Source organism: Papio anubis, chromosome 11, assembly GCF_008728515.1.
Source record: "Papio anubis isolate 15944 chromosome 11, Panubis1.0, whole genome shotgun sequence".
NCBI classification, from domain to species: Eukaryota; Metazoa; Chordata; class Mammalia; order Primates; family Cercopithecidae; genus Papio; species Papio anubis.
In genome coordinates this window covers 93,392,185-93,405,256 of record NC_044986.1, presented here as the reverse complement: position 1 = coordinate 93,405,256, position 13,072 = coordinate 93,392,185, and the positions used below count along the sequence as shown (strand labels likewise).

Here is a 13,072-nt window from a genome sequence, read left to right as displayed (position 1 = left end):
GGAATAGGATAGAGAGCTAAGAAATAAACCCTCACATATATGGTCAAATGATTTTTTACAAGAGTGCTAAGACCAATCAGTATGGAAAAAATAGTCTTTACAACATACAATGCTGAGAAAACTAGATATCCACATGCAAAATAATGATGTTGCACCCTTATCTTACACATACAAAAATTAACTCAAAGTGGACCAAAAACCTAAAACTAAGAGCTACACTTTAAAACTCTTAGAAGAAAACATAGGAGAAAACCTCATATTGGATTTGGCAATGACTTCTTAGATGATACAAAACACACTGTCCAAAAAATAGATATGTTAGAATTTATCAAAATTAAAAACTTCCAGTCATCAATGGAAAATATCAAGAGTAAAAAGGCAAACCACAGAATGGGAGAAAATATATTTAAATCACATATCTGATAAGGTATTAATAATCCAGAATATGTGGAGACCTCCTACAACTCAACCACAACAACAGAGCTCAATTTTAAAATGGGCATAGGCCAGCCTCCTACAGAAACACTGGTCTGATCTGATCACCCTACCCTCTGGACTGAACACCCACAGCACCCTGCCTCCCTGGATCGGGATAGTCCCCTAGAGCCTGAGTTGCTGAGGTTCCCCACCTCCCTAGGAGTGAAGCCAACATTGCACTGCTGCACACACCCCAGGGCCAAAGCCACAGATGTGCCCCCATCATTCTTGGACCCTTGCTGTCACTGCGCCTGACCTCACAGAGCCTGAGTCACTGCTGTGTCCCATTACTCCGGGGCTTAGAGTTCTTGGTGCATGAATTGCCACTGTGTGCTATTGGTTCTGTAACCTGAATTGCAACTGTACTCTGCTCATTGGGGCCTGAACCTCTGGAAAACCTCTTCCTTCCCAGAGCCATGCCATTGCTGCACCCTAACACCCAGGATGAGTCAGCAACATGCCTGATCCTGGGCCTAAGATACTGGGAAGTGCCTCAGAGTCACAGTACTTGGCCTTGTGGGAGAGCTGCACCATCCACACCTGAAAGAATAAACCTGGACCTACACCACAGGTGCCATGGCAGTTCAACAAGACACTGAGCCCCAGACCCCAGCTCCACAGCCACTCTGAGCACCTGTTCCCTGTAATAAACACAGCACTGCTTGGCTGCCTCTGGCCTGTGTCAGGCTCAACACCAAGAGAGATGCCTTCAGGTAAATCTCCCACTATGGGGAAATTAGAACAGAACGATCTTTAAAGTCCTTTACAGTGAGAAATGGATTCCACTACTGTGCCTACCCAGAACCAGAGCCACTGCACGTTGCCCAGCTAAAACCTGCAGACAATATCTGCAGGTAACAGTCTCCCCAAGGAAGCCACTATAAAAACAAAAATTAGCAAATGGAACTTAATTAAACTAAATACCTTCAGCACTTTCCATCCAACAGCAGCAGAACATACATTTTTTTTTTTTCTAGTGCACATGGAACATTCTTAAGGATAGACAACATATTAGGCCATAAAACAAGTCTCAACAAATTCAAGAAGATCAAGAATATACCTAAGACTATTTCTGAAAACAATGGGTATGAAGTTAGAAGTTAAAAACGAAAGGAACCTTAAAAATTTACAAATATGTAGAAATTTAAAAACTTGCTCCTGAACAACCAACCAGTAGGTCAAAAAAGAAATCAAAAGCAATACTTAAAAATATGTTGAGACAAATGACAATAGAATCACAATGTATCAAAATCTATGGGAAGCAGCAAAAGTAATTCTAAGAGGGAAGATTACACCAATAAATGACCACATTATAAAAGAAGAAAGATTCCAAATAAATAGTCTAATGTTATGCTTCAAGGAGTTGGAAAAAGAAAAACAAGCCAAAGTTGACAGAAGGAAAGAAATAATAAAGATTAGACCAGAATTAAATCGAATAGAGAATAGAAAAACTATAGAAAAAAATCAATAAAACTAAGAGTTGTTTTTTTTGAAAAAAAAAATAGATAAAATCCTTGCTAGGCAAACTAAGAAAAGTAGAGAAAAACTCAAATAAAATCAGAAATGAAAATGAAGACATTATAGTAGATACCAAAGAAAGTAAAAGGATCATAAGAGACTAATATGAAAAACTATATGCCAACAAATTGGATAACCTAAAGGAAATGAATAAATTCCTCAAAAAATATAAGCTACCAAGATTCAATCAGGAAGAGATAGAAAGCTTAGAAAAACCAATACCAAATAAAAAGGTTGAAGAAGTAATTAAAAACGTTTCAACAAAAAAGGTCAGACCTTTCGAGGTGGCCTCACAGTTTCACACCTTCACATTTGGATCCTATGAAACATTCACAGAAGAATTATCAATGCTTCTTAAACTCTCCCAAAAAAATAGCACTAGAAGGAATATTTTCAAACACATTTTATGAGGCCAGCATCACCTCAAGACGTAAGCCAAAGAAAGACACAATACGAGAAGAAAACTACACAGCAATATCTCTGTGTTAATAACAATTAAACGTTATCAAACGTAATTCAAAACAACAACAAAATTGAACATCATGAGCAAGTGGAATCTATTGCTGACATGCAGGGCTGGTTGAACATGGGTAAATGAGTCAATGTGATACATCACATTCACAGGATAATCTCAGATGATCCCCCATGATGATCTCAATTGACACAAAAAAGCGTTTGACAAAGTTCAGCATTCTTTACTGAAACTTTTAATAGTTTAGGTATAGAAGGAAAGTTCCTCAACATAACAAAGGCCATTTATGAAAAATCCACAGCTGATGGAGGAATATTTTCCAAGCAAATGGAAAGCAAATAATAATAATAATAATAAAAAGCAGGGATTGCAATCTTAGTCTCTGATAAAACAGACTTTAAACCAACAAAGGTCAAAAGAGACAAGGGCATTATATAATGGTAAAGGGATCAATGCAACAAGAAGAGCTAACTATCCTAAATATATATGCACCCAATACAGGAGCACCCAGATTCATAAAGCAAGTTCTTAGAGACCTACAAAGAGACTTGGACTCCCCACACAATAATAGTAGGAGACTTTAACATCCCACTGTCAATATTAGACAGATCAATGAGACGGAAAATTAACAAGGATATCCAGGACTTGAACTCAGCTCTGGACCAAGCAGACCTAACAGACATCTACAGAACTCTCCACCCCAAAGCAACAGAACATACAATTTTCTCAGCACCACACTGCAGTTATTCTAAAATTGACCACTTAATTGGAAGTAAAACACTCCTTAGCAAATGCAAAATAATGGAAATTATAACAGTCTCTCAGACCACAGTGCAATCAAATTAGAACTCAGGATTAAGAAACTCACTCAAAACTGCACAACTACATGGAAACTGAACAACCTCCTCCTGAATGACTATTGGGTAAATAACGAAATGAAGGCAGAAATAAAGATGTTATTTGAAACCAATGAGAACAAAGACACAGCATATCAGAACCTCTGGGACACATTTAAGCAGTGTGTAGAAGAAAATGTATAGCACTAAATGCCCACAAGAGAAGGCAGAGAAGATCTAAAATGACACTCTATCATCACGATTAAAATAACTAGAGAAGCAAGAGTGAACAAATCCAAAAGCTAGCAGAAGGCAAGAAATAACTAAGATCAGAGCAGAACTGAAGGAGAGAGAGACACGAAAAACCCTTCAAAAAATCAACGAATCCAGGAGTTGGTTTTCTTGAAAAGATCAACAAAATAAATAGACCACTAGCCAGACTAATACAAAAGGAAAGAGAGAAGAATCAAACAGATGCAATAAAAATGATAAAGGGGATATCACCACTGATCCCTCAGAAATACAAACTACCATTGGAGAATACTACAAACACCTCTACACAAATTAATTAGAAAATCTAGAAGAAATTGATAAATTCTTGGGCACATACACCCTCCCAAGACTAAACCAGGAAGAGGTCAAATCCCTGAATAGACCAATAACAAGTTCTGAAATTGAGGCAGCAATTAATAGCCTACCAACCAAAAAAAGTCCAGGACCAGACAGATTCACAGCCGAATTCTACCAGAGGTACAAAGAGGAGTTGATACCATTCCTTCTGAAACTATTCCAATCAACAGAAAAAGAGAGAATCCTCCCTAACTCATTTTATGAGGCCAGCGTCATACATGTGTAGAATGTGCAGGTTTGTCACATAGGTATACATGTGGTTTGCTGCACCCATCAACTCATCATCTACATTAGGTATTTCTCCTAATGCTATCCCTCCCCTAACCCCCCAACCCCTGACAAGCCCCAGTGTGTGTTCCCCTCCATGTGTCCATGTGTTCTCATTGTTCAGCTCCCACTTATGAGTGAGAACATGCAGTGTTTGGTTTTCTGTTCTTGGGTTAGTTTGCTGTGAATGATGGTTTCCAGCATCATCCATGTCCCTGCAAAGGACATGAACTTATCCTTTTTTATGGCTGCATAGTATTCCATGGTGTACATGTGCCACATTTTCTTTATCCAGTCTGTCATTGATGGGCATTTGGGTTGGTTCCAAGTCTTTGTTATTGTAAGTAGTGCTGCAATAAACATACATGTACCTGTGTCTTTAAAGTAGAATGATGGCTGCCAGGAACTGGGGATAGGAGATAAGGAATGAATGTTTAATGGGGAGAGTTTCAGTTTTGCAAGATAAAAAACATTCTGGAGGTAGATGGTAGTGATAGTTGCACAGCAGTGTGAATGGATTTAATATGACTAAACTTGTACACTCAAAAATGGTTAAAATGGTAAATTTTATGTAATGTATGCTTTACTAAAAATTTTTAAATAATTTTAAAAATAAAAATAAACACAATATAGTTTTATCTTTAATGAGAATTATTTATATTTAGTAACAATAAACTTACTATTATTTCTATTTTAATTTCTTCTGTGAATTGCCTTTTATATTCTTTGCCCATTTTCCTGTTAGTTATCTTTTTTGTTTCATAGAAGCTTTTTGTGTAATAGGGTTTTAAAAATATTTTGATTTTTCTATCAATTCATGTTTACAGAGAAACTGAAAGAATTCTAGAAGGGATTCCCGTCTATTCTAGAATTTATTCAGTTTTATTCTGTCCTTTTTGCTTTATAATGTTCTTCATCTTCATATGTATATGTATGTATTATAAACATTAGGTACATATATTTATAAACATTATAAATGTTTAATACATAAAATATTATTTTTTCTGAACTGTAGAGGGATAACTTGGAGACATAATGTCTCTTTACCCATGAAACTTTAGTATTTCTTAAGAAATGATAATATATCATCACAACACAATTATCAAAAATAGGAAATTTAACATTGACTCAACTTATCATCTACTCCATAATCCATATTCAAGTTACATTTGTCATAATAATGTCCTTTATAGATTTTTTTTGTACTAAGATTGAATCTAGGACCATGCTCTAAATTTGTGGTGTTTTTTTAGTATCTCTTAATCTGGAATAGTTAATTTATATTTCTTTTTTGTGTCTTGACCTCCATATTTTTAACACCAGTTAGTTTGTAGAATATTTTTTCAATTTGGTTTTATCTGAAGTTTTCTCATGGTTACTTTCAGCTTAAGTTATACATCTTTGGGAGGAGTATTCCAGATGTAATGTTGTGTCCTTCTCAATGGATAATATTGTTTCAAAATATTGTGATGGCAATTTTGATCATTAGATTGTAATGGTGTCTATTATGTTTCTTTCTCTACTGTAAAGTACATTTTTTAACTTTTATAAGTAATAGGTAATTTGGGGCAGATACTTAGAGACCATGTGAATAGTCTTTAAGAGTGAGACTATTCTAAAGTTGAGACTGTTTATGGGTGAGTTTATCTATGGGTGAGTTTCTCATAAACTCACCCATTAATTTTTTTAAAAATCTATTGCAATTTTCTAATATGATCATTCTTTTTACCTTTATCAGCTGCCATTCTATTTTTTAAAAATAGATTTTCCTTTTTCCTCCCTCTGCTTTCTTCTCCCTTTCTTCTCTCCTTTCCTCACCACTACCTCCTCTTCTTCCTTCTTTTTCTTCCTTCCTTCTGCTCATATACAATAAAAATTATATCAACTAAAGTAAAATTAAACTTTCTTTCAATTAACACATAACTTTTCTTTAAAGTGTTACATGCTGCTGCCCGAAAATCTGTACCACACCCATACTTTTGAGAATGAAGGAAATTCTGAGCAAGATAAGCAACATGACAAATTTGGAAATGCAGGAAAGAAAACTGCAAGTATAGAAGCCTTTTGAAAATAACACTGACTCGTGTGGATGGTGCTTATTGAAAAACAGCTGGAAATACAGTGGATAAACAGGGTAGGCCCAGATCATAGAGGCCTGACAAGGCAGTGGTGAGTTTGAAAGTTTCAAATTACTTTATTACTTTTCTTTTCAATTTAAAAAAGTTATGCAATTATCTTTTAAATCACAAATAATAAAAATACTCACCCTATTCAAAATATTAATTTTTTTAAACAATGCATAACCAACTTAGAAAAAGAAAAAGATGTAAAAAATGTATGACAATAACCTGATATGTGTTAAAGCATATTCTGTAGAATTTGTAATGGCACAAAATACAACTGCTAATAATTTTAAAGATGTGATTCTTACCAATCAAATGTTTTATAACACTAAAATATTATTTGTAGCTGCATTTTTACTATCCCCTGAAGAGCATAAATATTATTGGCTACAAAACTGTCCTAAACCCAATCTGGGTTATCACTGACATAGATATTTAGACTTGCAGAATATTCTTTTATGCATTAAATTTTCCTATTTTTCCCCAGCAAGAATCAGAGGAATGAGGAGTAATATTAATCTAAATATTCTAGAGTTATGTTTCTGCCAAAAATAATAAAGAAAATTGGATTTCTACTCAAACAAAATAAAGTGAAATAAAATGACTGAAATAGTTTCCATCCTTTATAATCTCCCATTTTAAAGATATTATTTACATTTTATATAGTAACAAAAAATGAACAATTTATATGGTAAGAAAAACTCATGAATTCAGCATAATGAAACTGTCAAGAGAAAATAAAGGAGGAATTATTCCCTAATGATCACTTATTCTCTAAAACTGTGAAAGATCCCAGAGGTAACATGAATGTGAACTATATTAATAACTCTAGTGAGGGTTTGGGAGAGAATATATGCAGAATATGAATAGCAGAATTGTTACTGCAAGTTGCCGATAAATGAGGTACGAATGAAGTGGATTTTATGTTTCTTTCTATAATTATTTTTCCAACGTACATTTTAGTTTAGTATAGAAGACTACCTGCAATGGATGGTGATTATTAGGGTTATCTAAACTAGATCCAATCCAGCTTCTCAGTTTGCCCCTATGAACTACCCGGATAACAATACCAGCTGTATCTTAATTCCCATTAGTTAAGTCTGGGATTCAGCAGGCTTTTCTATAAAACATTGAATAAATTTTATTTTGACTGAAGCACTGCCTTTATAGAATACTTATTTGATTAAATGAGGTAATGTATTTTCTAAATCGGTACTTTTCAAGCCTAAATACAAAAGAGAATTCACCTGGGGCTTTTAAAACCTACCAATTTTCTGCCTCGCATCCCCAGACCTATTAAACCAGATTTGCTGTGTGATTCTAATACGCAGCCAGAGTTGAGTACCATGGAGCTTATTGTTTGAAGAGGATACAAGGGAAATAAACTAATGCCCAAGCCCATATGCAAATGTTTGCAGTTGATTTTTTTTTTTTAAATCCAGGTCCTGTACCTACTGGTAGAGGAGACCCAGTTAATAGATTCAAGCTATCTTGGCTTCATTTAAATATTCCTCCTCCTAGACCCTCTTTTTCATGGCAATTATGACTCCTCTTGGCAGCACTTTTCAGTAGAATGTTTTGTGATATAAAAATGTTCCACACCTGTGCCCTACAGTATGGGAGGTATGAGTCATATGTGGTTCTTGGGCTCTTCATATGTGGCTAGTGTGACGGGGAATCTAGATTTTTAATTTTACATATATTTGTTAGTTTAAATGTAAATAATCCTATGTGGCTTCTGGCTCCCATATTGAACTATGCAACTCCAGAATTACCAGTGATCCAATAGCCACCAGGACCTGGGAAGACAGTGAGCTATTCAGAGGGATATACAAGAAATCTTCCTGATGTCATTAGCAGAAATAGCTAAATATAGCTTCCTGGAGAAGTAGAAGCAGGAATAGTCTTTCAACTGAGCTTTGGGGAAAAATGTAATACTTTTCCAGGATAGCAGGATAACCCTTAATATTGAGCAGGGGATGCCAGTTTCAACCAATAACTCTAATTAGCTCAAATTAGGCCAGAATCAGGGCAAATGTGAATATGGTCTAGGGTCTTTGGAAGACTTTGGCTGCCATCAAAGATAAGGCTAGTCCCAGATTATGAGGTAGTCAGATCTAAGAATGAATACTTAATGAACCCTGGAAATTCAAAAATTCCTTTGGTTCTATTGTGAGAAACCCAATAGCTGACAACCTGTTGGAGATCATATGAATGCTTTCAATAAACTGAATGACAACAGGGAGTATTTCTCTAGTCTTTTGAATGTATTTTTCTTTTGATTGATCTAATGATGGTGCTGCTAAAGACAAATCTGAACTGCTGAAGCCAAAAATTAATGGGAAGTCTGTTTTGGTATATAAATTAGGATATTATCTTTATCAACAAGCGCTGTCCAGAAAGAAAGCAGTGGAAGAATAGTATTTTATTCATAAAATGTATGGGGCCATTCATGCTGTTAAGGCCATTCAAATTGGCAACGGTCCCTCTCGCAAACCATTCTTTACTTGTCGCTCTGTTTTTTTAAATTTATTTTAAGTTCTGGGATACATGTGTAGGACGTGCAGGTTTGTTACATAGGTAAACGTGTGCCATGGTGGTTTGCTGCACCCATCAACCTTATCCTCATCCTTATCCTTTTAAAATTTTTATTATCATCTAAGCTTAATATAAATATATATGTTTGAAATAGTAATAAAAAACGAACAATTGAATTGCATCCGTAGCAAGACAACCTTCCTCATACATTAAAGAGGTGTTCAGAAAATTCCTTACAGTATCTGCTAAATAAACATGTTTCGCAGCTTAGCAAATATCATATGATTGCAGCATCCATGATTTGAAGTAAAACAGCATTTGCTTTCTTCTGCTGGAGGTCATTGTTCAGGGCGATGTGCATGTTCTTAGACCTACAGCCTTAAGGAAGGGCTTGGGGGTGGCTCAGTGCGTGGCCCCAGTGCAAACACTTCCAAACCTGAAACAGTGAATCAACCAACCAACCACACAAACATCAAACAGTTGTCTCCTTTGAGTTCTTCTTGATCTAATGGAGGCTCAGCAAGGACTGCTGGTTAGAAGGTACATTAACAGACTTTGGAATGAGGATAATACCTTAATACCTAGGTATTAAGCCTCGCATGCATTAGCTATTTTTCCTGATGCTCTCCCTCCTCCACCCCCCATAGGCCCAAGTGTGTGTTGTTGCCCTCCCTGTGGTCCATGCGTTCTCATTGTTCAGCTCTCACTTATAAGTGAGAACCTGTGGTGATTGGTTTTCTGTTCCTGCGTTAGTTTGCTGAGGATAATGGCTTCCAGCTCCATCCATGTCCCCGCAAACGACATGATCTCATTCCTTTTTATGGCTACATAGTATTCCATGGTGTATATGTACATTTTCTTTCTCCAGCCTATCATTGATGGGCATTTGGGTTGATTCCATGTCTTTGCTATTATAAATAGTGCTGAAATGAACATACATGTGCATGTATATTTATAATAGAATGATTTACATTCCTTTGGGTATATACCCAGTAATGGGATTGCTGGGTCAAATGGTATTTCTGGTTCTAGATCTTTGAGGAATGGCCATACTGTCTTCCACAATGGTTGAACTAATTTACACTCCCACCAACAGTATAAAAGCGTTCCTATTTCTCCATAGCATCTCCAGCATCTGTTGTTTCTTGACATTTTAATAATCACCATTCTGACTGGTGTGAGATGGTATCTCATTGTGGGTTTGATTTGCATTTCTCTAATGATTAGTGATGTGGAGCTTTTCTTCATATGTTTGTTGGCTGCATAAATGTCTTCTTTTGAGAAGTGTCTGTTCATGTCTTTTGCCTGCTTTTTAATGGGGTTGTTTTTTTTTTCTTTAAATTTGTTTAAGTTCCTTGTAGATTCTGTGTATTAGACCTTTGTCAGATGGATAGATGGCAAAAATTTTCTGCCATTCTGTAGATTGTCTGTTCACTCTGATAATAGTTTCCTTTGCTGTGCAGAAGCTCTTTAGTTTAATTAGATCTCATTTATCAATTTTTGCTTTTGTTGCAATTGCTTTTGACATTTTCATCAGGAAATCTTTGCCCATGCCTATATCATGAATGGTATTGCCTAGATTTTCTTCTAGGATTTGCATAGTTTTGGGTTTTACATCTAAGTCTTTAATCCATCTTGAGTTAATTTTTGTATAAGGTGCAAGGAAGGAGTCCCGCTTCAATTTTCTGCATATGGCTAGCCAGTCATCATAGCACCATTTATTAAACAGGGCATCCTTTCCCCATTGCTTGTTTTTGTCAGGTTTGCTGAAGATTAGATGGCTGTAGATGTGCAGTCTTAGTTCTGAGCTCTCTATTCTATTCCATTTGTCTATGTGTCTATTTTTGTACCAATACCAGCTGTTTTGGTTAAGGCTACACTATCTCTAATTTAAATCAAATTGTTAGTGTCCTAAACATTCAGGAGATCAGATATCAACAGAAGTGACTAGTAAGATAATGTTACCATTTGATGCCATAGTACTTTTTTAGAGACAAAAATCCCATTTTCTTTTTCAAGAAGAGCATGTGATTACTTTTGGGGAGGGTTTGAGGAACTTCTTTTCTCCCTTTATAAGTTGGTGGCTAACATTTTGCACAGGGGCTATGATTCCAGGTGCAAAGACAAAAGGTATGTTCACTGGGGAGTTCCTAGGTACCAGTTGATTATAGAGTTATAGTTATGATGCAGGGGCAACTGCCCTACTTCTGATTTTAAAAACGGTTCTCAATATGTTGTGTTCTTATCTAAGTCAATGAGCGCTGGGGTGGCAAATAAAATTAAATTTTTAATATGTTGTGGGCATTAATTATAACTTATAGGATATTAATTTTCAACAAAATTATTGAGCCATTGGGCCAAGGAATAAGTGGTGTTGATCACTAAAATTGAGGGAACTCATAACTTTTAACTGAGTGAGATCTTGGTGCACGAAGCCTGAAACTTTCTTTATCATTGTTTAAATCTAAAGGCAGGAACTCCCACTCAGCGTTTCACTGAGACAAAGACTGCAGTCTCTGAATTCACAGATTCAAACTTAGAGAAGGTTTTTTGATTGTTGTCTTTTCCTAACCCTTTTATCACCTTCCTAGACAGCCAGTCATGTACCAAAATTGCAGATGGTAAGCTTACAGGATGGGTGCTCATGGTCAACATGTCTTTACCCACCCCTTATACCCCACAATTAGAGGCATAATTTGCTTGCAAAGAGCACAGAATTCTCAAACCCTTCAGTCTGAGCAGAGGTCACAGTGGTAAAAGGTATGTGTGGATACAGTCTCACCTGTGAGATCTCATCTCATAGTTAAGCCTATCAGTTTGGAGCACACATTCATCATTGAGGATCAATGACACAAGTTTATGTCCTTGCTTAAGGACATAAAGCTCATAAGTAACAGATAAAGGATGTGTAACGAGACGAGTGGACTCTACAGACAATGAGTTTAACCTCTAGCATATACTCCATCACAAGGACAAAGTCCATAAGAGCCAGTCTCATAATGTTGTTAAATTTTTGACATTTGATAAACATGGTAAGGAAGACTTTATTAAAGACCATTGCAATAGAAGAGGGAAACTCAACTCCACAACAAAGAAAGCTAAGAATTTGTAGACAAAGAGCAGAGTGAAGGGGTCAGCAGATGGAAAATTATTAAGAGGAGACATCAAGTGTAGAGGGATTCTCGCTTAACTGGCCTAACAAGATTCTTCTTAGAGGCATATTAAGGACTTAGACATTAAGGGCAAGGGATGAGAAACTTGGTTAGATATCAAGCATGGGAGATTCTCACTAAACTGACTTAGCAGGATTTTTTGCTTAAGGCAGGCCAAGGCCAAGGCCAAGGCCAAGGATGAGGCCTAGTTGAGAAGAGGGCTTAGAGAAGCCTAACTAAAATTTGAACAAGGAGGGAGTCATTGTCAATGTTCAGCTAAAAAGAATATTTTAGCATTGAAAGATCATTGACTTTTGAAAAGAGCTCTAGATAATATTTTGAAAAATGCCTTTCAATTAGTGGAAAATATGCCTCAACATCAAGACATGTACAAGACTGAACATTTCAGAAAGGTTTGTATGTGTATATATTAGAAGTTGAATTACATAAAAAATTACAATTACTTGTTGGTTTATTTTCAGAACGTCTCTTTACCATATGGAACAATTTTGAACTTCTAAGATCAAGCCTTTCTGTGGCTGAGAGTAAGAAAGGAGCTCTGTGTTGAGGTTCCAGCTTGCTTCTATTCGCCAGTGTCCCTGTAGTGCTTTCTGGTGTGATGTAAAATCAATTAAACAAAACTTGTGCTCTGCATGTTTTGAAAATGTATGGTTCTTTAAGTGTCATATTATTTGCAAGTCTATTCTGTATGATCCTCTAATAGAGAAAAGTCACCTCCATACATTTCTTACACTTCCAGTTAAAGGAATTTAATTTTAAAAAGAGAATATCTTGCTTTACTTTTTTTCATATTAAAACTAGAAATGTATTGAAGAAATCAGAACAAAGTATTTATTTATATAACATTTATTAAACCTAGTGAGGCTACAAAGCAATTTACCAGATTTAGGTGAACTATGAAAGATATTGTTTATAAACTCAACTATGCTGTTTGGGAATGTTTTCATGAATATTAAGTTTAACTGATACTAGTTAAAATGATAATTACTTCACTAACACTAGTTAAGAGGAACATTGAAAAGTATTATGCGAAAAATT

At 35.7% G+C, this 13,072-nt stretch overlaps 1 protein-coding gene across 1 annotated transcript in view; it reads left to right on the top strand.

Moving 5' to 3' along the window:
* Positions 1-12,680, top strand: part of CCDC7 (coiled-coil domain containing 7) — a 408,075-nt gene extending 395,395 nt beyond the window's left edge. Inside the window, exons 43-44 of the mRNA XM_031652409.1 lie at positions 6,137-6,369; positions 12,496-12,680. Coding sequence (XP_031508269.1) covers positions 6,137-6,183 — 47 coding nt within the window. The 3' untranslated portion in view covers positions 6,184-6,369; positions 12,496-12,680. The remainder of the gene's footprint in view (positions 1-6,136; positions 6,370-12,495) is intronic.
* Positions 12,681-13,072: the final 392 nt, after the last annotated feature.